Below are 27,788 nucleotides of genomic sequence, written 5' to 3'. Positions count from 1 at the left end.
CTTTCCAGGCGGACAAGTCGTTGGTGAACGTCACCATCGCCTTATCGTTTATCTTTGTCATGGCGACATCGTCCCACGGCTCTTTAAATTTGCTTTCATCCCGGCCGGGGAACATGAACCTATTGTGCAACTTCTTTAGGAGCATGTTCTTCATATGTGGTTTCTTCTTCAACTTCTCGTCGTTGATGTTGGCGGTTTCCCTGAGGATGCATCCTAGTTGATTGCCCCAGCATGAGCGCCTTCCTCCGGCGCGTTGGCTCTAAATTCTTGGAGTGCATCTCCGTGACCACAATTTGATCGATGCCGAGCTCATTTGGTCTTCGTGACCTCTTCTACTTCGGTGCTTTACCGGCTACGACAGCATCGTTGCCGGTCTCGGGGATGGTGTCGGTGCCGGTGCCAGTGCTGGTGCCGGTGTCGGCATCTGTGTCGGGGTTGGTGCCACTGCCGCCACCATGCACCCCCATCTGGTGTTCGTCCAGGTAATCGAAATAGTGATTTGCTGCCTCGATGGGGTCTTCTTCGAGGCGAGCAAAACCCCCGGCTTCGGCGTGGGTAGACATGTTTCCTATTCAACAATTATAAATAAAAGATATAATGAAGAGAAAAAAGGGGCCAATATTAGGTCGGAATGTTGATTCATTCCCCTTCTGGCAAATCCCGGGCACTCCATATGTCCTAGTTTCTAGCACAAGTCATGCCGAAAATCACGGAAACTTTTGGCATGACCTTTGCTAAAAAGTGGACATATGGAGCGCCTGAAATTTTCCGTAACGGAAATGAATCAACATTCCGGCAAAACATAGGCCACTCGGATATTTTTCGACATTCAACCAACATTGCAAAATCATATAGCATCAATGACATATATCATTTGCAAAATATATCATTCTAGTACATGGCAAAACATATTGAGATAGCAATGTTTAGGGCTAGCAAACTATATGCTACATGAACATATTAAGGCAAACAAGAGCTTAGAAAAATACATAAGGGGCACATGATATAAGCTGTTTCAGACTTAGAAAAATACTAGCATGGCAAAACAGATTCAAGTAGGCATGTTTGCAAACTTGTTGCACTCACTACAAAGCACTTCATGGCATGAAAGAAATACTAGCAGCAAGTAGACATGAAAATGAACCTATTCGTGTGCAAAACTACCACATAGCATGCTTGTACTTAAATACACAAAAATGACAAAATAGCATATGCTGTAAAAATAACATGTTCGCAAACTTCCTCAAATGATGAATCTTTTCTTAATTAGCGTAAATGAAGCCTTTAAAAATGTGAAAAAATGTGTATAGGAAAAATGTTGATCATGTATTAATAAATATTAAATTCATATAGGTTTTTTTTAACATGTGTTAGAAAAATGTTGTTGATATATACACAAAATGTAGAATGAAAACCAAAAGAAACAAGGAAAAAACCCTAAAAGGAAACAAATAAACCAAGAAAATAAAAAAAACGAAGAAACAAATGCAAGAAGAACTACAAAAGGAATAAAAACCCAGGGAAGAAAAAGGAAAGGAAACAAAAGAAATGAAAAAAGAAAGAATTTATAACACAGAAAAAACCCCAAAGAAAACCAGTGAAGAAAAGGAAAAAAGGAAAGAAAACCAAAGAAAAGAAAAGAAAAACTGTGAAAACCAATAAATAAACAAAGAAAAGCGGCGGCAACAATAAAACCAAAGAAAAAACAAAGAAAAGACAGAAAACCGAAGAAAGCTATTGAAGAATAGAGAAAACTGAAAGAAAAAGGAAAAAATGAAAAGAAAAAAACCAAACGAACTAATGAAGAGAACGGATCGAACGCAGCGAGTGAGCAAACTAAGGGCCGGTCTTGTGGTGTAGCAGGCCGGAAAAAACATTCAGCGAGCTGGGCATACATCGCTGTAAGCGAGACATAGCCCTGGCGCGTAACCTCCCTGATTCCCTCGACTTCTCCTCTCGATCTCTCGTCTCGCCGCCTGTAATTTTTGTGCGCTGTGACGTCATTGATGGAGAAGGAGATCCGGTGTGTTCATACCCAACAAATTGCAAATCCCGCAGTTTGCAATGGTCAGTACAAATCCCTTCTACATAGCACTCAAATTCATTGCATCGATTTGATCTATCGTTACATGTTCGTGTGACTTTGGTGCTCCCGTAATTTTGATTCTTCAATCACCGTTGGCTTGACAGAGCATATGGGATGTCTTGCCGGTTGCGTGTATCGTTTAGGTGGAACTGGAGGAGATAGCCTTTGTGCGTGCATGGAAGAGTCAAAGCCGAAGCATGCATTATCTGCGTGCCTCTTCGATTCTAGCTAAAAATGCGCATTTCGTCCATCAATCTTTCTGCACCGACTGGTTCTTGTCGTGCCAGATCCATAGCACTCTTTTTTTTCTCGAATACTCAGAGGAGGGGAGCGACATCCCAGAAACTCCGCAGGTTTACATAGATAATTACACGGACTACCCCGTCCACATCCGCACTACTACAAACTAACGGAATTACTCATGTAGAGTGAATTGCAAGAAACCACCACATTTGAGGCTTCTCTTGCAGAAAAATACTTGGTCGCTAATCTTTTGCAAAAGCCACCGCGCATTCAGTAATAGTTTTGCAGAGTGCACTGAACCTGTCATTTGGCGCGGTTGAGGGCGTTTCCGACAGGTGGGGCCTAAAATCTCTGACGTGGCCTAACGGACGCGCGGACGGCGCCGTTTGCTTAAGACGGACGCGGTCGGGTCGCCAGAGACAGACCGCCCGCGCCCGACCACATCTCGCTCGCTCTTTCTGCTCTCACGCTCGCTCTCTCTGCTCCCACGCTCGCTCGCTCCCCTCCCATTTGCTCCTCTCCTCTCTGGTCGCCACCGTCCGCCGTCCGCCATGGTGTCCTGGAGCGACAGTGAGAGCACTGACGGCTCCGGCGCGCAGTACATCTCCTCCGACGACTCCCCTCTCAAGGTCAGAACCTTCTATTGCTCATTTCTGTCCTAGGGTTTCTAGGGTTGAACATTTGCTTGATTTGAACAAGTTTTTGTTGGATTTCTCAGATCCCAGCTATAATTGATGAGCCGTCGTTCGAGGGTCTTGCTGACGACTTGAATGTGATTTGTGAGCATGGGAATCCAGGGAGGAAGTATGTTGCATTTGAGGGGATAAGCACTGGTAGGAGGTTCATTGCCTGTGCCACTGAAGTAAGTTTTAAGTTGTGTTTACAGCATTCCAATTCTTGTTCTAGGGTTTGTAGTTACTGTTCATGTTCTAGAGTTCATAGTTACTGTTCATGTTCTAGGGTTCATAGTTACTGCTCATGTTCTAGGGTTCATAGTTACTGAATTTAGTTCTAGGGTTCATAGGTACTGTTCTTAGTTGTAGTTTTCATAATTATTCATCATTAAATGAATCTGATTCTGGTACGTAAACTGAATCAGCTATTTTAACTGAATCTGTAAGTAATGTCTGTAATTTTGAACTGATTTTTTCTTTTGTAGGGTGTTGGAAATTGTGGATTAGTGCAGTGGGTAGATGAGCATTGGCCAGAGGATCTGCAGAATGCTATTCATAAGCTGTGGCTTATGTATGAGCATAGCCAGCATGAAAACAAGATGGCATGCCTGGAGCATTCAAGCACTGTACACAATCTCACACAGCAGAAAAAAGAGTTGTAGGAGACATATGAGAAGCTTGTTGAAGATGTGAACAACCTCTTGGATTATAAGGATAGCCGGCCTGAGGTAAACCAGAAGAATGATGCTGAGAACATTTCAGTTAGTGTGGAAAGCAGCATGACAAAGGATGCTGAGATCAAAAAATTAAAGGCTGTTGTTGACCAGTTAAAGCAAATTCATGTAGCTCAAGCCACTGTCATTAGGAATTTGAAGTTCAACCATCTTAAAGAGAAGGAAAAGTTGACCTCTGATAAGAGGACTTTGAAGATTTGCTATGCTGACCTGAAGAAAGAGAAGGATGACCTGAAGAAAGAGAAGGATAAGCTGGATTGTTGCATTGCTGAGCTGATGAAAGTGAAGGAGAAGTTGACCATGGAGAAGAGTACTCTTGCTTCCTGCATTGTTGAGCTCAAGACAGCAGGTGATAGCAACAAGAGGAAGCTTCACCAGATTAAGGCTATTTGTGATGAGGACTAAGTTGTGTTGCTGTCTGACCATGTGTGTCAATGATGTCTTTTGTAGTAGCTATGGAGGAAAGCTTGTAATGTGTTAAGCTTTATTGTGGTGAACTCTATTATTTCTGTAGCAATGAACCTTGGATTGTATGTTGTTTGTGAGAGTACTCTGTTTGTGATGAATTATCAGCTTGTATTAAGTTCAGTTTGTGATGAATTAACAGCTTGGATTATAGCAAGTAGATAGTGAACATAGATAGCAAGTTCATACTGCATAGATAGAACTGACCTAGATAGAACTGACATAGATAGAACTGGCATACTAACATAGATAGTAGCTGCATATATAGTCTGACATAGATACAACTGACATAGATAGAACTGGCAAACTAACATACTGACGAAACTGAACTTTTTCTTCTACTGATGAAACTGAAGACAGCATGTCACTCCTCCTTCTTCAGCATCTTCAGGCGTTGGGAGCGCCGCACGTCATTGTTTTTTTACCGCCGCCCTCTTCTTCTTGGCCGGCGCTGGCTCCACCACATGTTCACCGCCGCCCTCCTCTTCTTGCTTCACGACAACGAGCTCTGGGTTGTCGGCGACCTCCGGCAGCTTATCCACATCAATTGGGCTGTTCTTCTGCCCCTCCACGGCGTCGAGGACAGGCGCCAGGAGCTGCACATCAGGCTCGTCATCGGAGGAGTCAGAGGAGAGTACGACGACCTCGTCCACCTCATCGTCAGAGGAGTAGTCGTCGGTTTCATCAGAGTTGTAGTCGTCAGAGGACTCGGCGTCAGAGTCCTCGTCTGGCCCGAGGACCCATGGATTGCGCCTCTCCCAGTAGGCGTTGTTGATGGGGGCTGGGAGAGCGAGGACGGCGTCGGTGATGTCATCCGTGGCGGCCGGCGGCGTGGTGGATGAGCGGTACATCCACCAACGGGCGCGCTGCCTGGGGTCGGGGGAGCGCTGCACCTCGCGCATCGCCCATAGGAGAATGGTCGCCGGCGGGACGGTGCGGCCGGCAGGGAAGGCACGCTGCCTTTCGGCAGGTGTCATCACCTTCACCAGGCCGCAGGCATGGTTCCTCGGCATCGCCAGACTGGGGAACCAACGCGCGATCTCCCTGTACTGCGCGCGCAGCTCCTGGTTGTTGCCGGCGAGCTCTTCAATGGCCAGCTGCCAGTCCATGGCGACGGCGGTGGGGGTGGCTGTCGGCGGTGGTTTCGACAGGAGAGAGGGGGAAGAGGAGTGGGCGGTGCAGGCGGCGAGTGGGCGGAGAGAGCGGTGGGTGGACAGGTATTAAACGGTGAGAAACCGAAACGACTATTTATACTGAACGCACGTTCACCATGCTGCGGGCCGCAACGCACTCTCAACACAGTGCGTGCCTAACTAAATATAAGTAAAATAGCGGATGCTACTCAAACAAGATCACTAGCACTATCCCATTGGTATTGAACGCATGGTTACTACCCACTGGTCCTGGGTTCGAGCCCCAGGCCAAACAATTTTTGTGCAATTTTTTTTGGTTTTATAAAATTAATATGTCGACGCCGAGGCACCCAAAATGCCCAAGTGGACCCATTTTGGGTTTTGTCGACGCCGATGCACCCAAAATGAAAACTAAGATCATCATCATATCAACACCATGAAAACTAAGATCATCATCATATCAACTATGAAACTATGATCATCATCACAACAATAGAATGAAAACTTCTTGAAAACATCATAACTAATAAGTTCATCATCATATCATCATAACCAGAGTACCATAGTGCATCACAACCATTAGGTACATTACATAGTCCACCACTTGGACTTGAACTAACTGGTTTCAACATAAAATTCTTAATATTCTTCATCACAAACTAGCCAAAACAGGCTGAATTAAACATGTTTGAACATGACATCACTTCTTGCTGCCTTGAGAACAATTAAACCATTCAGACATCTTGTATGATGGCTTTCTCACTCTTCCAGTACCTGACACTCTTGGTGGTATGAATGTTCTCTTTGCCCTTGACCTAGCAGCAGTAGCAGAAGATGAACTAGGCCTATAAGCAACAGCAGAAGATGAAGTTGGCCTTGTTGGAGCAGGAGCAGAAGGAGCTGCTCTAGGTGCAGCCCTAGTTGCAGCTGGAGCTGATGGAGCTGTCCTTGGTGTTGCACTGGTTGCAGCAGGAGCTCTTGCCCTTGCTGCTGGTGCATCAACTCTCCTGTTTTCCTGCGGTGACAACATATAGACAGATTAGAACATAGTATTAAATATACACAAGATTTAACCTGCAGTGACAACATATATACACAAGATTTAACCTGGTGTTGGTTCCTTCTCATTGCTAGGGCTGGCTTCAGATTTTTGTGGCAGCTAGTGTACCTATGACCTGTCAAGTTGCAATTGCTGTAGGTTATTGTTGCCATCCTTGAAGTATCCTTTGGAGCTGGCTTCTCAAACTGATTCCTTCTCCTCTTAGTCTGCTTCTTTCCTGGCTTGTCTCTGAAAACTGGTGGTTCTATGTCAGGGGTCCCAGTATTTGGCCATAGATCAGGCCCAGGCACAGGATACACAATTGGATTGTAGGCTGCTTGGTACATTGGTTTCTTGAAGAAATCACTAACAAAATCTTCTGGATGAAGTTTTGCCTTGTTAATTGCAGAAACACCATGGTTGCAAGGAACACCAGTCATGTCCCATTTGCTACACCCACATGTGTGCACTTGTAGATTTACTGCATATGTGCTTTCTCCACTGCTAACCTGGTATAGATCAGGTCCTGCTTTGATGGACTGACAGTATCTAGCATGGTGTTTTGCTTCTTCTAGCTTTTCAGCATATGTTGGGCATATCTGCCACTTGGCTGTCTCAGTCTTGGTCCTGTTTGCATTGAACTTAACTAGCAATTTAGTTCTGATGCCATCAACCATGGTTTTAATTGGTTTCCCTCTCACATCAAGTATCATTTTGTTGAAAACTTCACTAATATTGTTAACAACCAAATCAGTTTTACAATTTTTGTCCATGTCATGTCTAGCCCATGTATGCTTGGGTATCTTTCTAAGCCATTTCCAAGCTGCCTCACACTCTCTTTTCATGCCTTCCATTGCTTGATCAAAACCATGCTTAGTATATGAATAACTAGCCTGATCCATATACTTCTTTAACTCTTCACCTCTAAAGCCAGCTGTTTGAAAGTTCTGATAAATATGTCTAAGGTAGAATCTTTGAGGGCAATTTGGGAAGACATTGTTTATGGCTTTAAGAAGGCCCTGTTTAAATAACTAGTGTTCAAAATATAGTATAACAACAAACAATTTGACAGTACTAAGCATGGTAAAACTTCAGTAAATATAAGAATGATGATGTGTGAGGTACCTTTTGTCTATCAGATATGATAGTGTAGTTGCCATACTTCCCTGACTCACCACCAAGAGCATACTTGAGCTATGTTAGAAACCAGGACCAGCTGGCAGTGTCTTCCTTGTCAACAATTGCAAATGCAATGGGAAAGATGTTGTTATTACCATCTCTTCCAGTTGCAGCCAATATTTGTTGCCCTGTTGTCAACTTAACAAAGCAACCATCAACACCTAAAACCAAACATAACACATTAGTACCAAACATAACCAAATGCAATGGGAAAAATGTTGGGAAAATAATTATGCAAGTACCTATGAAGGGTCTGCAACCATTTAGGAAGCCCTCTTTGCAAGCATTGAGGCACATGAACAAGCCATGAAATCTAGGGTTTATGCTAGGATGAGTCTTTAAATGCTTTGTTGTAACAATGCATCTACTTTCAGGATTGGTATCCAGCACAGCTTGGAGGTAATCCCTTATCCTAGTGTATTGTGCCCTCTGATCTCCTTGGACAACTTCCTTAGCTGCTTTCCTTGCCCTGTAGGCCATGTGAATGGACACTTCAATTCCATGTTTTTTCTTCAAATTGTCCAATATTGCCTGGACTGGTGTGTTTATGTCAGACCTTAACTGTTGCTCACACTCATGTGCCAACCACCTAGCAGTCACTTTGGTGCTCTCTCCAACAGCAGGATAATTGTGGTACAAGTTCATTTTCTTTATGCAAAATGTCTTCTCATGTGCAATTTTGGAAGCAGCAATGAAAAAAAGACAGTCATCTGTACTGCAAACTACAATAACTCTATCTGAGCAGTTCCTATGAAATGAGTAGTTCCTGTTTTGTGAGATGTGAAATGTAAGCAGTGCCCTTCTGAACTGCTGCACATCTAGGAAACAAAGTTTCTTGACAAATTGTTCTTGTGGGTTTTCCCTCTTCTCATCATACCAAACCCTAACTTTATTCTTTTTGGCCCTGCTCTTCCTACCATTTGGTAGCATAAATGCTGGAAGCTGAGCCCAATCATTCTCTTCCTGACTTAAGTCACCTGGGTTGCTCTCCTCATCACATGAAGGTGCCCAGTCTTGCTCTATGATTTGATCCAAACTTGCATGGGATCTTGTTGTTGGCCCCTTCCCCCTCCTCTTACTTCCTCCTGTGCTGCTGCTACCTCCTGCACTGCTTCCTCCTACACTGCTTCCTCCTCTCAAGCCCTCATCTAGTGGCTCCTCCTGTCCTTCCTCTTCATCTCTTCCTTCATTCTCCTCCTCCTCCTCATCTGGTCCATATAGCTCTTCTACATCAGTGTCTCCTTCAAAGTGATATAGTGGATCATCCCTATGCCTCTTCATTGCCTCCAACCTAGCCAATATGTCCTCATCTTCTAGATCTTCATCCTCACTTTCACTATCAGTGAACTCCTCAGCAAGCAGCTGTGGGAGTTTTCTTTTTGCTGCCTTGTACTTCTCTCTTTGTATCTTATTACTCCTGTACCTCTGAATTTCTTCATTTCTTTTCTGCTCCATCATCTGCTCAATGTGCTCTTGCTCTTGGTCTGTCTCCATGAAATACTCATGCCTCTCATTACCATTGTCCAAAGCAAACTCAGGTTCACTTGGGCCCTTTTGCTTCAACAAACAAGAGCTCTCCTGTGTGTTCATTACTTGGACTAGCTGTGGTTGGGGTTTCACTGGACTGGGGAAAAGAACTCCTGAATTGTCTACCTCATAGACAACTGGTATACCTATTTCTGACAAAGGAACCTGCTCTTCATAAGCATGACCAATGTTCAAATCAACTGGTCTAGGTGCATCACTTCTCATAACTGTAATGTTAAAACATTCTTTCCTTTACTAGCTATGTGATCCAACATTTCTTCCACCTTGTCATCATCAGTTAATTCTTCCATTCCTGACACCCCAGCTCCTGGATCTCTAACATAATACATAAAATCCCTTAAACTATAGCCTTCTACCTCTATTAGGGCAATGAGATTCCAGAAGGTTATGTCTGATAAACAGATTGTTCTTTCCAAGTTATCTCTGTCTAGGAAATGGAACCTCACTTCCCATTCTTCATCATCCAAGCTACAAATTCAGATAAAATGCATTTAATTTTGCTGTTAAGTAATTCATTTAACAATGTTAAAATTATTGTTAAGAGGTCTCATTGGTGGCAACAGAAATTCAGTTAACAGTGTTAAAATCCAGTTAACAGTGTTTAAAAAATTTCAGTTAACAGTGTACAGTGTTCAATAAATTCAGTTAACAGTTAACAGTGTTCACAAAATTCAGTTAACAGAGTTAAAATTGGTGGCAACAGAAATTTCTGATTCAATTTACAATACTAAAGTTGGTGAAAGAGAGTATTTGATCAAACAACAGACACAGAGGATTTGTGTCTAAGTACTCATGTTAAAATTAATTTCTGTGACACCAACAATCAGTTGACAGAGAGGATGTCATATAACACTAACCCTAATGCTAGAACCCTAACCCTAGAACCTTAACCGTACTACACGTACCCAAGAACACTAACCATAGAACCCTAACCCTAGAATACCAATCGGGGAAATGACAAAGAAGGAGGAGGATGACTTACTCCACACCGCCGAAGGACGAGGCAAAATGGTGGCTGCCCGTCGGATTGGCCTTCACCGCCTGGGCGAATGCAGTAGCCGCCGCGTATTCCAACGACTTCGGCGGCGAGGGCGGTTGGGGAAGAGGCAGCGCGCTCGAGGGATGGGAGCTCCCGCAGTACTCCGGTGGATCTCCAGCACCGCCGCCCGGAGCATCCCCACCGGCAGCAACTCCGCCGCCGCCGTCCACGCCGCCAGGTTTCATCGTCGCCATGGATTTGGAGCTGGAGGGAGAGGTCTGGTCTGGTCAGGTGCGGGCGGTCGGTCTGTCCGGCGCGACCAGACCGCGTCGGTCTGGACCAAATGGCGCCGTCCGCGCGTCCGTTAGGCCACGTCACCCAAATTGGGTCCCACCTATCGGAAACGCCCTCAACCGCGCCAAATGACAGGTTCAGTGCACTCTGCAAAACTATTACTGAATGTGCGGTGGCTTTTGCAAAAGATTAGCGACCAGGTAGTTTTCTGCAAGAGAAGCCCCAAATGTGGTGGTTTCTTGCAATTCACTCTACTCATGCACTACCCACGCTGCTAATCCCATGAATAACCCGTCGATCGAGGTCCCCTTTGAGTAATCTTGCTTGCGTCCAGGCTCTACCTTCGCTATCGATCCTCTGCCTTAGCCTATGCCTATGCAGAGATGGCGCTGCTCCGTTGAGGTTGAGGTGATTGGCAGCACTGCCTACCGGTCACCGCGTTCTCCATCAGCTACGAAAGCCCATCGTCGGTGCCCACCACTCCGGTGAAAAACTTGAACCAGATTGAGATCGAGGCTGATGATTGGCAGCACAGTGCACAGCCTCAGCACGTCGCGTTCCCCATCACCGGTGCTCACCGCTCCTGGCGCCAAGGATCGGCATGTGCCAAAGCATTTCCTGGACTCGTTCTTGTCCGTTTTCTCTGATCAGGTATAAATCCAAGGCGAAGCATGTGTTACCTGTGCGCCACCGGAGCAGCTAAAAACGCACACAAGTCCATCCATCTTTCCGCACGGCCCTCTTGTTGCCTAGTGCAACCCTACCCTCTTCTAAACTTCTGATGCTTGTGAGGCCTGCAGCTCGCTTTCATTCATTGGAGAAACTCAAGTTGGACGCCTGCTTGCTTCCGCCACGACTCAAGTTGGTTCTGAATGTCTGAGCGAGCCTAACTAACCTCGCACCGGCGACTTTTCCAACAAGAAATCTGTGGTGCCAAAGGTGCCAATCAGTAGCCCCATTGGACGGCCCATGATGAATGATGATGCGGTATATATACTGGCCGGGGTGGCTCTGCCTTCTGCGTACTGCATACTCACAAGTTGGCTCTCCTCTGCATCTCCCGCGGAGCACACATCTACCGGCAATGGCGGCCACCTCCATCGTCGTCTTCGCCGCCAGACCGTCGCCGGCTCTAGGTAAGCAAGCGCATCATCCGGAAAAAATGCCAGCCAACATGTTAACAAGTTGCTAGCTAACAGTGGGACGGACGATGCAGGGCTGCCTCGGCTGAGACTTGCCAGGGCCGAGGGGCTGAGGTGCAGGGTCAGCAAGAAGGCGTCTTCGGCTCTGGCTCCGATGGTGGCCAAGGGCGCGCCGCTGCTCTCCAAGGCGAGCGGCATGGCGTCAGCAGCCCCGATGCTGGCCTCGGCTCTGGCGCTGGTAGACGAGGGGATGTCGGGCGAGCGCGCCGGGCAGAGCAACGACCTGCTGGGGTGGGCCCTGCTGCTTGTCTTGGGCCTCGTCTTGTGCTTCTACGCCGTCTACTCCACCACCTTCGACGACGACGACGACCGGTCAGGTGGCGGCGGCATCATGCTCTGCAGCCTCGACACCACCACCATCTTCTTCTTCTGCCTGCCTGCCTGCATCTATCAAGCATGGATGAACTGAAGCTAGCTATATACTATGGCAGTGTTAAACAGCTGCATACATTATGGGTTTGTTGTTGTACCGCGGATCTCGTCGTCGGTACAAAGCAAGTTGAGCTGTATGAATCTATGTCGTCTAGCTGTTACAAACCTGGGGTTCTAATAATCAATATAAGTTGTCTTAAATCTCATCCGGCTGTTGATAAGGGAGCTTAACTGAATGGAAATTGGCAATACACAAGCATCATTGAATTTTCGCCGTGTAGCATTGAATACATGCATACAACTACAAGTTGGCAGTATGTTGAGGAACGAACACGCCTTCAAACTATATTGCCAGTATAGATAATCAGAAACAGGAACCGTAAGTAATGTGCCATCTACGTCTACGATTTGGAACGCCCAATGGTCCTCTTTCTCAACGAGGACGTCTGTTTCGCTCTTATAACATAACAAATGGGTGGTGGCACAGTTGGCTAGCGGGTAGGCCTCATAGCTAAAATAAATGCGAGTGATCCTGAGGTTGAGAGTTCGAACCTCTCTCACCCCGCAGACAAAAAGACCATCGTTGTGATGAAACGCTCAGTGGCCACTTGGGTCGACACATGTACATCAGAATCATCAGATTGACTCTAGAGCAACTCTGAACCTGGTCTCATCCTTTTTAATTTTTGGTTCTGCACAATAAGTAATCTCCTCCACTGCTGCGCCTTCCTCTCTCTCACTCCCTTCTCCTGCCCAAGCACCGATGTTCAGGCTCACAAAAGATTGGAACAGTCTGGTCACTTTTGGAGTTCATATTTAAGAATCCGCTATGATGAGTTTATTGTTCGATTGCTGGGAGACGCATCTATTTCCTAACTTGCCAAGAAAGAGAAGAGACTAAAAAAAAAATGCTTCGGGATTAATTCCGCTGCACTATTTGGTTGGGATTAACATCTGAAGCTCATGCTTTGTTTTCTGGACATGTACCTCAAGGCACCTGAAGCCAGCTTTGACAGTGAAAATATAAACTCATCTTCGCGGCTCGAACTCCCGACCTAAGGCAATAGTGTTGCTTGCCTCTTACAATAATTTGGCCTTTTAAATTTTTGGTTCTGCACAATAAGTAATCTCCTCCATTGCTGCGCCTTCCTCTCTCTCACTCCCTGTTCCTCCTGCCCAAGCACCGATGCTCAGGCTCACAAAGATTGGAATTTCGCATGATACATTGCCAAAAATATCTTGATCATGCTACAGAGGTCTTCTTGAACTACCCCTGCTCCTCCTGCCCAAGCACCGATGTTCAGACTCACAAAAGATTGGAATTTCGCATGATACATTGCCTAAAATATCTTGACCATGCTACAGAGGTCTTCTTGAACTACCAGCTTCGGGTTCTCACTTGGATTGATGGAGGAATGGTACAGTAGCTTGGAAGTTGGAACAGTCTGGGCACTTTTTTTAGTTCATCTTTAAGAATCCACTATGATGAATTTATTGTTCGATTGCTGGGAGACGCATCTATTTCCTAACTTGCCAAGAAAGAGAAGAGAATAAAAACATGCTTCGGGATTAATTCCGCTGCACTATTTGGTTGGGATTAACATCTGAAGCTCATGCTTTGTTTTCTGGACATGTACAGAGTAAAAAAGGACCTGAAGCCAGCTTTAACAGTGAAAAATAAACTCATCTGCGCGACATGATCATCGTGCAGGCAGCCAGATTGCAATACTGTGGCTTGCCTCTTACAATAAGATTATGACTAGAGACAATTTGCAGAAAAGAAATATGAATACACCTCTAAACTATGTTTCTGTTCTGAACAATAAAGGGTGCAGCGCCTATTTTTTGATTGCATAGTGGCTCAAATGATTTGGGCTGAAATTAGATCACTCTTTGAGATGCATTTTGACCTTTCGTTTGCTTCTACCTCATCATATTGGATAGCTGGCAAAAAGCTTGATGTTCAGAACACTGCTGCTGCAGCTGCCCTTTGGTTTTTAATGGTGCCGCTTGGTTGGCTTTGAAACAGATTTGGTCTCTACTTTTAAACTCGATCAAGAACAGGCGCCTCTTGTTACATGCTGGAGAAGATGGATGCTCTCTGAATCACATCCAGCGGCTGCTGAGGGAACCAAGCAGGATTGGGGAGAGCTGAGCCTTCGCTATTCCTCTCCACTGAAGACCAGGACGTGACCGGATGGGTCCTGAGCCCAACATCCACACTTGAGGCTCCTGAATCTCCTGCAATGCTTGTTTTCCTGCCTACTGTTCCCTCACAGATGTAATGATCTTGTTCATGTAAAACTAAAGAGCTTTGGTTGTACTGTTCTTTATGGTTTGCAATGGTCCTGCTGCTTTTTAACAAGGGCGTTTGTTTCGCTTCCAAGACAACAAGTGGGGTGGTGGCGCAGTTGGCTAGCCCGTAGGTCTCATAGCAAACATGCGAGTGATCCTGAGGTCGAGAGTTCGAGCTGTCGCCGCATGGTACATCTGATTGCTCAGGTGAAACCGAGCATGTCTGAACCATGGTCTTCTTTTTCTTGCATTTTTTTGGCCTTCTCCATATACTCCCTCCGTTCGGAATTACTTGTCGCGGAAATATTTGGTTCAGTTGCCTAGAATATCTTGATCATGCTACGGAATTCTTCTTGAGCTAACACAGCGTCGGGTTATTGATTTTTAATGGTCTGAGAATTGGTATGAAGCACTTGGATAGTTGGATGCATGGCAGCTTGGAAGTTGGTACAGTCTGGGCACTTTTCTGTTTGAAATGGGCTAAGATATTCTTGGGTTATCATTATTCTGGTTCTTCGGATGGGAATGTTGATATTGAAAATGGGAGTATCAACGCATAGCTATGAACCTTCAGATGAATGAATAGCTTATTTGTTGTTAGACAACTACTACCTCTGTCCCTAAATACAAGACGTTTTTGTAGTTCAATTCGACGTTTTTGCAGTTCAATTGAACTGCAAAAACGTCTTATATTTAGGGACAGGGGGAGTATAAAGCACTAGATGGCTGAATAGTATTGCTGAACAGTCTCTGCGCTCTTTTAGAATCCAGTGATACAATTAGCATTCTCAAATATTATTTGGTTAGCTAGCGTGGCAACAAAGAGAAGAAAAAGATTAACTGTAAATGCACTGTATGATATTAACTTCTGAGTATACGTACGCTCTTTTAGTGCTGAATCGATGTGGTCCGTCTGGGTATTGATTTGAGTGTTTTCATCATTTCCATGTTAAGTTATTTCTGGGGCATCCGGTTTGAACAGAATAACTCTGATGCTATTGTGGCTTGAACAATCAGTTGTGCTCTACTACTTCTGAAGCGAAATTAAGCTCACTCTTTTGTTTCCTGGACGTGTACAGAAAAAAGAAAGAGGCACCAGCTGGTAAGAAGCCATCTTCTTCTGCAGAGAGATACGATTGATGGCACCACCTCGCCGCGTTCTCCATCATCAAGCACGGAGTGCCTCTGCCTGGATGGACACCCACAAGTAATCGGCCCTCCTACTGTCACCTGCTCCGCTGCTGTGCTGCATCTTATTCTTCCCCATAGGATGTACTGTGTTTTTCAGAATTCAGCAATGGCAATGATCAGGGGCCACCGCCGTCGTCTTCGCCGCCGGACCGTCACCGGCTCTAGTAGGTAAGCAAGCTCGTCATCCATGGGAAAGAGATGCATGTCATGTTAAGTTGCTAACTAAAACCCGGACGCTGCAGGGTTGCCTCGGCTGAGAATGGCCAGGGACGAGAGGCCGAGGGTGAGGTACAGCAAGAAGGCGTCTTGCTCTGGCTCCGGTGGTGGCCAAGGGCGTGCCGCCGCAGCGCCACCGCGGCCATCCATGCTTTGCATCGCCCCGCTGCTTTTTAACTAGGACGTTTGTTTCGCTACCGACACAACAAATGGGGTGGTGGCGCAGTTGGCTAGCGCGTAGGTCTCATAGCAAACATGCGAGTGATCCTGAGGTCGAGAGTTCGAGCCTCTCTCACCCCACCCAAAACAGGCCTTGTAGTGATGAAACGCTCGCTGACAACTTGGGTCGTCGGATCTGCACCTGATTCATCAGGTGATATGAGCAAGTCTGAACCTGGTCTACTATTTTTTTTTGGGTCGGATCTGCCGCTACAGAAGCTCTTCCTCCTCTAGCCTAGCTTCAGCCCATCCCCTCTTGCTCCTCCTGCCAAGGAACCGGTGGTTCAGGCTGCAACTTTTGCCGGGTCCAGTCAGTATCTTGATTCTTGAATATCGATATGCCAAAAACCGGTAGTCATCGAGAAAGTACATGACCTGCTGCCTATTGGTTCAACTGACGAAACAGATTGTTGTTTCAATCATGTGCGAATTGCTCAACCAATGGCTAGAATGTCACCGCTCTTGTGTTCTTCTTGTATCTATTACGTACCTATTGAAAGAAGCATTCATCTGTCTATTACAACCTTCATGTGCGCGAGTGCAGGGTACGACTGGAGTTTGGCTGAACTTCACTCCGGCGCATATCACTGAACATGTTCAGTATAATTGTAATGCATGCGACCCAATGTCCTCTTATAATTTAACCTAAAAAAAAGAGGTCTCGATATGCAATGAACGAAAAATTCAGGCCCGGAGTCGAATTGAACTCCTGTGAGTTACTCCCTTTGTAAAGATCACTCCCATACTTGCCAAGACATCAAGTACCCCTTGGACAGAGAAAGTCCAGTGTATTTTATTTTTGCGGGAAAAAAGAGAGAAGAGAGTCGAATATATTGGGTATAGTTTAGCTCGATCTTCATGCATGTTGATCCTGCTCAATGATGCGATGTTATGTATCAGCAGAAGTATATGTTCTCTGAAGTGCTAACAGTACGGCTGTGCGTTGTATACGCAAGCATGGTCCAATCGAATTGTGACCCCAATAAGGACAAGTCCATGCATCTCGAATTCGTCATCCATGCTCAACAGATTTGCATTTTTTTTTGGAAATGGAGGCGTGCCCCCAGCCTCTGCATCATGACGATGCATGCAACCATCTTATCAAACGATCCACAAAGTAGCACAAAGTCATCAAAGTATTACAGCTCACAAGCGGAGCGAAACTCAAAAAAAGAAAAGTACATGTTGGCAATGACAACTGGAACGACAGAAAGAAGGATAAACTTCCTAAACTCCTATCCTATTATGCGACCGCCATCCGAACCGGTTGAATATAGCCCGTGCTACCATCTCCCACTGGTTGCACCCAGTAACCAAAGGCTCCCGGGTGAGTAAGGACCACGTACGGATCCATGCGGTAGCTTTGAAGATGACCTGCAAGAAAGTTAAAGTGTGTTGTCTGTTAAAAATCAAATCATTCCTACAGTTCCATATAGCCCACAGAAGCGCACATATTTTAATCCGAATACGAGTCGCAGTACTATGTTCAACCCCAGTTAACCATGTTCCAAACAACGACTCAATGTTCACTGAAGGATTAATGTTGAAGGCTATATGGATCGTTCTCCAAAGCAACTTGGCAAGTGGGCATTTAAGGAATAAATGTTGTATTGTTTCATCATGATTACAAAAACAACAACGTGAACTACCTACCTATCACAAAAGCAACATATTTGGAATACTATGCATCCTGTGCTTTCAAGTCCAACGCAAGTGCTCACTGCTACGTTCTCATGAAATCTCACTCCATGTCATGTGGTGTCTGAAGTCTCGTGTATTTTTTGCTGCGGAGGGAGCTAGTAAAGTTGTTTTAGATGTCTCACAGTACAATGGAGGATACTGTTCCAACAGATTCTCCTGTCAGGTGATCAAGTTGAGTTCATTGCAGCCCATGATGAACAATAAAATCAAAACAAATAGCAAAATAAAATCAAAAATATGAAACTTTGTGGCATTGATTATGAACAAATGATGTAGGTGCTTGCAAAGTTTGATGACCAAATAACATCAAATGATCTCCATACAAACGAAATACAAATTCCGCTCAAACATTGAACATACGTTTGAGCACGATTATTTTTTGAGTCAATTACACCACCGATGCTTAAACTTGGCAAGAAAAGTCACTTTAGTGCCAAAACTTGCGGCATACATTGAACTGGTGCCACAACTTGATTAGGACGTGCAAATACGGTGCAAAACTCGTTTGCATACGCATGCGGCGCCAACGAGCTGTGACAACGTGGCGTGGGGCCCATTGTTAGTGACCTCCCCGTGTAGAGTAGGTGTGTGGGGTGTTATTTTTGCAAAAACAACCTCGGAATTTTATTTCTTTGCACAAGAAAGCCCCTGACGGTTGCGAAACCCAGCTGTAGCACAAATTTTATATTGAGATGAAAAAATAACATAAATTAAGACGAAGACACGGCCATTTGGACCATCCACTCGCTCGGCTAGCCACCCAATCCCTACAGCATTTGACGGTTTGGTGGATACACATATCTTATATCTTTTGCTTAAACAACATAAATTAATAATTTTACTAATTCAGAAAAAATGTTGCCGCGCGGTTTGTTCCTTCGACTTGGGGCAAAACTTAAGACGATCCGGTCACTGCATCGACATTCATTTGGTCTCTACTGCGATTGTTATCCTTTTTGTCACATGAGCTAAAACACACTGTGTTTTTTTTTCATTTTTAGAATTTTTGAAAAATATGTAAATCCTAATTATAAATAATATACTTATACATAAAATAAATTACACAAAAAGATGCCCATCTAGTTCGAAAAAATGCCTGCCTATTAATTTCGAAGAATCCATAAAATTAAATTACGAATTATACAAATGTTTGTATAATTTTGAAAAGTGTTTGCATATTAAATAGAAATATTAAATTAATTTTATAATATATATGTAAATAAATTTACTTACAAGTTCAAACATTCACAAGTTTGTAAATAAAATATTCAGTAGTATATAAAAGATTTCATGCTTGAATTTTTTTAATGTTGCATTACAAGTTTTTGTGTTTGATAAAGTTTGTGTGTGTTAAAAAATAAATTAAATAAATACAAATATATGTATGTGACAAATATATGAGCTAAATGTGTCACCTACAGATCCTCAAAGGAATATGCATGTACAATTATATGTATATTATTTATAACTAGGATTCACATATTTTTTTTACAATTTTAAAAATGAAAAGAAAAACAAAACACATGTTGAATAGGCCGCACCAACTGCAGTCCATTTTTCGCCCATGATCACGGTCGGTTGTAGAAATACAATGTAACAACCGTATGCAAAGAAAAATGCCTGCCTTTGTTGGGGTGGCATGCCCGTCAGACTGTGTCCCGCGGGTCCCGTGTTCTAACCCTCATGTCCACATCTTTTTGTTGGAATTAAAATTCTTAATTTATGTTGTTAAAAGCAACAATATAATGACAGAGTATCCTTGTAGGACATGAAGTGTATTCCTGTGTATTGGTTAGCTACGCGGTTCGGTTAGCTGGCGGTGGCTATTTGATTCCTTGTCCACGCAATATTTTCATTCTAACATAATTTGTGCTCTTTTGCTGACAATGGCTCCCGCACCTATCATGTTTTTTATGCAAAAAAATAAATTTGAGTTTTTTTTGGAAAAACAACACGCCACACGGCTGGTCTACACTGCCCGGTCAATGACAATGGGCCCCCACGCCACATTGTCACGCTTCATCATGCGTATACAAACGAGTTTTGCATCATATTTGCACGACCAGCCAAGTTGTGGCACCAGTTCAATGTATGCCGCAAGTTTTGGTACTAAAGTGATTTTCCTTGTCAAGTTTAAGCACAGAGCTCTTCGAATGTCATTTGGTCACCACATTTTGCAAGCACCTAAAACATTTCGCTCATAATCAAAGCCACAAAGTTCCAGACTTTTATTTTATTTTATTTTCTATGTTTTCGATCATGGGTTCAATGTCCCTGGGAGTAGAAAAACACTCTCGGCTTGACCCTAAGAACAGGAGATAACATGTTAACTAAAAAACCAGGAGGAGTGAGTGTGGTTGGGGAAGAGAAGATATCAATCCTTTTAGGTACAACTAACTTGGGTACTAATATTCGACAAACCACAATGAGTATATCCGCCAGCCTCAAGCATTGTAGAACCCCGTAACAAAACTTCTATAAATACTCGACACACATAAACACATTATACATGAAAGTGGTACTAATTAGTATTTGTATGTGAATGTCTGCGGTTGTATTGTGTTTTCTAGAAACAAACGTGTATGTTTCTGCCCCCCTTACATTTAGACTAGAACCATATACTCCCAAAAGATTCTTTTAGATGTTCCCCATACCAAATTTTTAAAAATAAAGCAATTTCCTTGTACTAAAACACCACTATATTTACAATGTTACATATTGTAATTGTATAACGATAAACAATGCATTTTTATATTCATAAACACAATTATATATATGGTAAGAGTTGTTAGATAAGAGAAAATACTAACTAAAATTGTATGTTGATAAATGATCAATAATGTACTAGTTAAGATTTACTTGTAGAATAAACTATAAACAAGTAAAATTGTTTGGTATAAATAGTGATTGACTACAGGCGAGTTGACTAAAAATGAGTTTTCGGTCAGTAGCTTTGTCATCTACCGTTGATTTCGGATTAGAAGGCCCACTGTAAATTCTCTACAAACTGAATCAATTGGCTCGAATTCTGACAGCCCAACCAAACAGTTTGTGGGTTCGATCGATTATGTGCAAAAAGATAAGAAGCCCAACAAACTGGATGAACCTGTTAACTAGGTTACCTGATCGTACCAAAACACACATGGTCTTCAGCCGACGCACAGATCCCTATGCTCACTTTCTTCCCTTCCATTCCTTTCCTATCATGCCTTTCCTTCCAGCTGCCGCACAGATCCCCATGCAACGATGGCGCCACCATGGATTGCCACTAGACCTCAGATGTAAATGGACAGAGAGGAGGGAGAAATTACAAGGAAAGAAGATAAAGAAGCAACAAGAAGAACACATGAGTTTACTCATCATGATAAAAAAACTAGTATTCTAATCAAACTTTCTCTCTTTGTAATTTGGTTTCAACAGATTTGAAATTCAAAATGCATCGATCATATAAAAATGAAAACAGTCACATAGAGATTTTGCATAGATGAATACTACAAAATCATGCAGATAATAGTAAAAAGGAAAACGTCCATCTAGTAGCCCCCCAAGATTGAGATTGATTTGGAAGCAATCGACCCAAGGATCGAATCCTTGCTCGAGAACTTTTGTACTTGGATGTGCAGTAGTGATGAGTGGATTTTTATGCGCACTTTTTAGAGTATATCTTAGTGCCAAATCCTTCATATCATATCTATCTAGCACCTTTTCATGTCCTATGGTGATTTGGTGATCTATGATGATTGATTTGAGTTGTATGTTATATATTGTTGTTGTCCTTTGGTGCCCGATGTATAAGTGCATGAGTATGTCGGATCACACTTTAGGGTTTGCAATATGTGATGATTTCCTTAGGATGGATGGTCGGAGTGGCAGATATTACCATATCCCGAGTTTGTGAATTGTTGCATATGGAATAAAGAGGACCATAGATCTTAACACTATGGTTGGGTTTTACTTTAATGAATCTTTAGCATTTGTGGATGCTTACTAGCTAGAGTTCCAATCATAACTAAATGGTATCAATGGATTTTGTTGCATGTTAGCATAGGCCTCTCTCACATATAGAACTACAATGCTTAATTATAAATCTAGTATCGTACATGCATAGAGACAATTCCGCAATTCCTACCACTGCTGCTCCATACTCGCTTTCTCTAAAAGCTTGCAAAATAATTTTTACTAGAAGGTTTAGACAAAACAACATTTGGTGCATGTAGAGTTTTGTCAGTGGCGGGTAGGACCTGAGAGAATACGTATCCTACCTTTAGCACTTTTTGAGTTCGACACTCCATGCTTAGCACCTTCACTTTGGAAGGTGCTACAATACTCCCTGCACTCGGGGATTATCAATGATCCATAACATGCATAGCTTAACTCAAATTGCAACATTATTACAAGGAATGGAGCTCACCACCGAAAAACAAGGCAATACATGTTGGGTCTATGACCATACGATGACGCAGGAGACCCGACTGCAGGGCAGAGCAACACCAACAACACCACTACATGAGGACGAGTCTACGATCGCGCACGACAACTCGTGAGACCCGGTGTCACACGGCAGGTCATCCTGCACGGCAATAGAGACGGTCGTACGGGAGCGGTATCACGCAACTGTCCAGACGACGCACGACGCGAGAGAGCGCCGCACGGGATGGCGTGGGAGCGGCCATGTTGGGACAGTGTTGTTGGAAATATGCCCTAGAGGCAATAATAAATGGTTATTATTATATTTCTTTGTTCATGGTAATTTTCTATTGTTCATGCTATAATTGTATTATCCGGAAATCGTAATACATGTGTGAATACATAGACCGCAACGTGTCCCTAGTAAGCCTCTAGTTGACTAGCTCGTTGATCAACAGATAGTCACAGTTTCCTGACTATGGACATTGGATGTCATTGATAACGGGATCACATCATTAGGAGAATGATGTGATGGACAAGACCCAATCCTAAGCATAGCATAAAAGATCGTGTAGTTTCGTTTGCTAGAGCTTTTCCAATGTCAAGTATCTTTTCCTTAGACCATGAGATCGTGCAACTCCCGGATACCGTAGGAGTGCTTTGGGTGTGCCAAACGTCACAACGTAACTGGGTGACTATAAAGGTGCACTACGGGTATCTCCGAAAGTGTCTGTTGGGTTGGCACGGATCGAGACTGGGATTTGTCACTCCGTGTGACGGAGAGGTATCTCTGGGCCCACTCGGTAATGCATCATCATAATGAGCTCAATGTGACTAAGGCGTTAGTCACGGGATCATGCATTGCGGTACGAGTAAAGAGACTTGCCGGTAACAAGATTGAACAAGGTATTGGGATACCGACGATCGAATCTCGGGCAAGTAACATACCGATTGACAAAGGGAATTGTATACGGGATTGATTGAATCCTCGACATCGTGGTTCATCCGATGAGATCATCGTGGAACATGTGGGAGCCAACATGGGTATCCAGATCCCGCTGTTGGTTATTGACCGGAGAGGCGTCTCGGTCATGTCTACATGTCTCCCGAACCCGTAGGGTCTACACACTTAAGGTTCGGTGACGCTAGGGTTGTAGAGATATGAGTATGCGGAAACCCGAAAGTTGTTCGGAGTCCCGGATGAGATCCCGGACGTCGCGAGGAGTTCCGGAATGGTCCGGAGGTGAAGAATTATATATAGGAAGTCAAGTTTCGGCCACCGGGAAAGTTTCGGGGGTTATCGGTATTGTACCGGGACCACCGGAAGGGTCCCGGGGGTCCACCGGGTGGGGCCACCTATCCCGGAGGGCCCCATGGGCTGATGTGGGAGGGCAACCAGCCCTTAGTGGGCTGGGGCGCCCCCCATGGGCCTTCCCCCTGCGCCTAGGGTTAGAAACCCTAGGGTGGGGGGGGGCGCCCCACTTGCCTTGGGGGGCAAGTATCCCCCTGGCCGCCGCCCCCCCATCCAGATGGGTTCTGGCCGGCGCCCCCCCTCCTAGGGGGCCTATATAAAGGGGGGGAGGGAGGGCAGTATTATTACAGCCTTGGGCGCCTCCCTCCTCCCCTGCTACACCTCTCCCTCTCGCAGAAGCTCGGCGAAGCCCTGCCGAGACCCGCTACATCCACCACCACGCCGTCGTGCTGCTGGATCTCCATCAACCTCTCCTTCCCCTTGCTGGATCAAGAAGGAGGAGACGTTGCTGCACCGTACGTGTGTTGAACGCGGAGGTGCCGTCCGTTCGGCACTCGGTCATCGGTGATTTGGATCACGGCGAGTACGACTCCGTCATCCACGTTCATTGGAACGCTTCCGCTCGCGATCTACAAGGGTATGTAGATGCACTCCTTTCCCCTCGTTGCTAGTATACTCCATAGATGGATCTTGGTGAGCGTAGGAAAATTTTAAAATTCTGCTACGATTCCCAACAGTGGCATCATGAGCCAGGCCTATGCGTAGTTACTATGCACGAGCAGAACACAAAGCAGTTGTGGGCGTTGATGTTGCCAATTCTTCTTGCCGCTACTAGTCTTATCTTGTTTCGGCGGTATTGTGGGATGAAGCGGCCCGGACCGACCTTACACGTACGCTTACGTGAGACAGGTTCCACCGACTGACATGCACTAGTTGCATAAGGTGGCTAGCGGGTGTCTGTCTCTCCTACTTTAGTCGGAACGGATTCGATGAAAAGGGTCCTTATGAAGGGTAAATAGAAATTGGCAAATCACGTTGTGGTTTTACGTAGGTAAGAAACGTTCTTGCTAGAAACCTATACAAGCCACGTAAAAAACTTGCAACAACAATTAGAGGACGTCTAACTTGTTTTTGCAGCAAGTGCTATGTGATGTGATATGGCCAGAAGATGTGATGAATGATATATGTGATGTATGAGATTGATCATATTCTTGTAATAGGAATCACGACTTGCATGTCGATGAGTATGACAACCGGCAGGAGCCATAGGAGTTGTCTTTATTATTTTGTATGACCTGCGTGTCATTGAATAACGCCATGTAAATTACTTTACTTTGTTGCTAAACGCGTTAGCCTTAGAAGTAGAAGTAATCGTTGGCGTGACGACTTCATGAAGACACAATGATGGAGATCATGATGATGGAGATCATGGTGTCATGCCGGTGACGAAGATGATCATGGTGCCCCGAAGATGGAGATCAAAGGAGCATAATGATATTGGCCATATCATGTCACTATTTGATTGCATGTGATGTTTATCATGTTTTGCATCTTATTTTCTTAGAACGATGGTAGTAAGTAAGATGATCCCTTATGATAATTTCAAGAAAAGTGTTCCCCCTAACTGTGCACCGTTGCGAAGGTTCGTTGTTTCGAAGCACCACGTGATGATCGGGTGTGATAGATTCTAACGTTCGAATACAACGGGTGTTGACGAGCCTAGCATGTATAGACATGGCCTCGGAACACACGCAATACACTTAGGTTGACTTGACGAGCCTAGCATGTACAGACATGGCCTCGGAACACGGAGGACCGAAAGGTCGAGCATGAGTCGTATAGAAGATACGATCAACATGGAGATGTTCACCGATCTTGACTAGTCCGTCTCACGTGATGATCGGACACGGCCTAGTTAACTCGGATCATGTTTCACTTAGATGACTAGAGGGATGTCTATCTGAGTGGGAGTTCATTGAGTAATTTGATTAGATGAACTTAATTATCATGAACTTAGTCTAAAATCTTTACACTATGTCTTGTAGATCAAATGGCCCACGTTGTCCTCAATTTCAACGCGTTCCTAGAGAAAATCAAGCTGAAAGATGATGGCAGCAACTATACAGACTGGGTCCGGAACCTGAGGATCATCCTCATAGCAGCCAAGAAAGATTATGTCTTAGAAGCACCGCTAGGTGAAGCACCAATCCCAGAGAACCAAGACGTTATGAACGCTTGGCATCAGCGTGCTGATGATTACTCCCTCGTTCAGTGCGGCATGCTTTACAGCTTAGAACCGGGTCTCCAAAAGCGTTTTGAGAAACATGGAGCATATGAGATGTTCGAGGAGCTGAAATGGTTTTCCAAGCTCATGCCCGGGTCGAGAGATATGAAGTCTCCGACAAGTTCTTCAGCTGTAAAATGGAGGAAAATAGTTCTGTTAGTGAGCACATACTCAGAATGTCTGGGTTGCATAACCGCTTGTCTCAGCTGGGAGTCAATCTCCCGGATGACGCGGTCATTGACAGAATCCTTCAGTCGCTTCCACCAAGCTACAAGAGCTTTGTGATGAACTTCAATATGCAGGGGATGGAAAAGACCATTCCCGAGGTATATTCAATGCTGAAATCAGCGGAGGTGGAGATCAGAAAGGAACATCAAGTGTTGATGGTGAATAAAACCACTAAGTTCAAGAAGGGCAAGGGTAAGAAGAACTTCAAGAAGGACAGCAAGGGAGTTGTCGCGCCCGGTAAGCCAGTTACTGGGAAGAAGTCGAAGAATGGACCCAAGCCTGAGACTGAGTGCTTTTATTGCAAGGGAAGTGGTCACTGGAAGCGGAACTGCCCCAAATACTTAGCGGACAAGAAGGCCGGCAACACCAAAGGTATATGTGATATACATGTAATTGATGTGTACCTTACCAGTACTCGTAGTAGCTCCTGGGTATTTGATACCGGTGCGGTTGCTCATATTTGTAACTCAAAACAGGAACTACGGAATAAACGGAGACTGGCGAAGGACGAGGTGACGATGCGCGTCGGGAATGGTTCCAAGGTCGATGTGATCGCCGTCGGCACGCTACCTCTGCATCTACCTACGGGATTAGTTTTAAACCTCAATAATTGTTATTTAGTGCCAGCTTTGAGCATGAACATTATATCTGGATCTCGTTTAATTCGAGATGGCTACCCATTTAAATCCGAGAATAATGGTTGTTCTATTTATATGAGAGATATGTTTTATGGTCATGCCCCGCTGGTTAATGGTTTATTCTTGATGAATCTCGAACGTGATGTTACACATATTCATAATGTGAATACCAAAAGATGTAAAGTTGATAACGATAGTCCCACATACTTGTGGCACTGCCGCCTTGGTCACATTGGTGTCAAGCGCATGAAGAAGCTCCATGCAGATGGACTTTTGGAGTCTCTTGATTATGAATCATTTGACACGTGCGAACCATGCCTTATGGGTAAGATGACCAAGACTCCGTTCTCCGGAACAATGGAGCGAGCAACCAACTTATTGGAAATCATACATACCGATGTGTGCGGTCCAATGAGTGTTGAGGCTCGCGGAGGATATCGTTATGTTCTCACTCTCACTGATGACTTAAGTAGATATGGGTATGTCTACCTCATGAAACACAAGTCTGAAACCTTTGAAAAGTTCAAGGAATTTCAGAGTGAGGTTGAGAATCAACATGACAAGAGAATAAAATTCTTACGATCAGATCGTGGTGGAGAATATTTAAGTCACGAATTTGGTTCGCACTTAAGGAAATGTGGAATAGTTTCACAGCTCACGCCGCCTGGAACACCTCAGAGAAACGGTGTGTCCGAACGTCGTAATCGCACTCTATTGGATATGGTGCGATCTATGATGTCTCTTACCGATTTACCGCTCTCATTTTGGGGCTATGCTTTAGAGACTGCCGCATTCACTTTAAATAGGGCTCCGTCGAAATCCGTTGAGACGACACCGTATGAATTATGGTTTGGGAAGAAACCTAAGCTGTCGTTTCTAAAAGTTTGGGGATGCGATGCTTATGTCAAGAAACTTCAACCTGAAAAGCTCGAACCCAAGTCGGAGAAATGTGTCTTCATAGGATACCCCAAGGAAACTATTGGGTATACCTTCTACCTCAGATCCGAAGGCAAGATCTTCGTTGCCAAGAACGGGTCCTTTCTGGAGAAGGAGTTTCTCTCGAAAGAATTGAGTGGGAGGAAAGTGGAACTTGATGAGGTGATAGTCACCCCTTCCGAACCGGAAAGTATCGCAGCGCGGGAAGATGTTCCTGTGGTGCCTACACCGACTGGGAAGGAAGTTAATGATGATGATCATGAAGCTTCGGATCAAGTTACTACTGAACTTCGTAGGTCCACAAGGACACGTTCCGCACCAGAGTGGTACGACAACCCTGTCCTGGAAATCATGTTGTTAGACAACGGTGAACCTTCGAACTATGAAGAAGCGATGGCGGGCCCGGATTCCGACAAATGGCTAGAAGCCATGAAATCCGAGATAGGATCCATGTATGAAAACGAAGTATGGAC

The 27,788-nt window shown here is 44.5% G+C and overlaps 2 protein-coding genes and 1 non-coding gene across 3 annotated transcripts; all 3 read left to right on the top strand.

Annotated features, from left to right (window-relative positions):
- The first annotated feature begins 2,880 nt into the window (after positions 1–2,880).
- LOC109773447 (uncharacterized) lies at positions 2,881–4,142 on the top strand. The gene is made up of 4 exons (XM_073506382.1): positions 2,881–2,958; positions 3,048–3,191; positions 3,489–3,629; positions 3,717–4,142. The coding sequence occupies exons 1-4, from the start codon at positions 2,881–2,883 to the stop codon at positions 4,140–4,142; spliced, it is 789 nt and encodes a 262-aa protein (XP_073362483.1).
- Positions 4,143–11,402: 7,260 nt separating this feature from the next.
- Positions 11,403–12,149, top strand: LOC109779559 (photosystem II reaction center W protein, chloroplastic). The gene is made up of 2 exons (XM_020338181.2): positions 11,403–11,510; positions 11,591–12,149. Exons 1-2 carry the CDS (start codon positions 11,459–11,461, stop codon positions 11,983–11,985), a joined length of 447 nt encoding a protein of 148 aa, XP_020193770.1. The 5' UTR covers positions 11,403–11,458; the 3' UTR covers positions 11,986–12,149.
- Positions 12,150–15,861: 3,712 nt separating this feature from the next.
- On the top strand, positions 15,862–15,950 carry TRNAM-CAU (transfer RNA methionine (anticodon CAU)). Its single transcript is given in 2 exon segments — positions 15,862–15,899; positions 15,915–15,950. It is a non-coding gene; the product is annotated as a tRNA-Met (tRNA).
- Positions 15,951–27,788: the final 11,838 nt, after the last annotated feature.

This window comes from Aegilops tauschii, chromosome 1 (assembly GCF_002575655.3).
Source record: "Aegilops tauschii subsp. strangulata cultivar AL8/78 chromosome 1, Aet v6.0, whole genome shotgun sequence".
In the NCBI taxonomy this organism is placed as follows: Eukaryota; Viridiplantae; Streptophyta; class Magnoliopsida; order Poales; family Poaceae; genus Aegilops; species Aegilops tauschii.
This window is presented reverse-complemented; position numbering and strand designations above follow the sequence as displayed.

Coding starts and splice junctions, on each gene's coding strand:
- LOC109773447 (XM_073506382.1), top strand. CDS start 2,881: ATGGTGTCCTGGAGCGACAGTGAGAGCACTGACGGCTCCGGCGCGCAG. Junction 2,959..3,047: donor CCGACGACTCCCCTCTCAAG/GTCAGAACCTTC, acceptor TGGATTTCTCAG/ATCCCAGCTATAATTGATGA. Junction 3,192..3,488: donor TCATTGCCTGTGCCACTGAA/GTAAGTTTTAAG, acceptor TTTCTTTTGTAG/GGTGTTGGAAATTGTGGATT.
- LOC109779559 (XM_020338181.2), top strand. CDS start 11,459: ATGGCGGCCACCTCCATCGTCGTCTTCGCCGCCAGACCGTCGCCGGCT. Junction 11,511..11,590: donor CAGACCGTCGCCGGCTCTAG/GTAAGCAAGCGC, acceptor CGGACGATGCAG/GGCTGCCTCGGCTGAGACTT.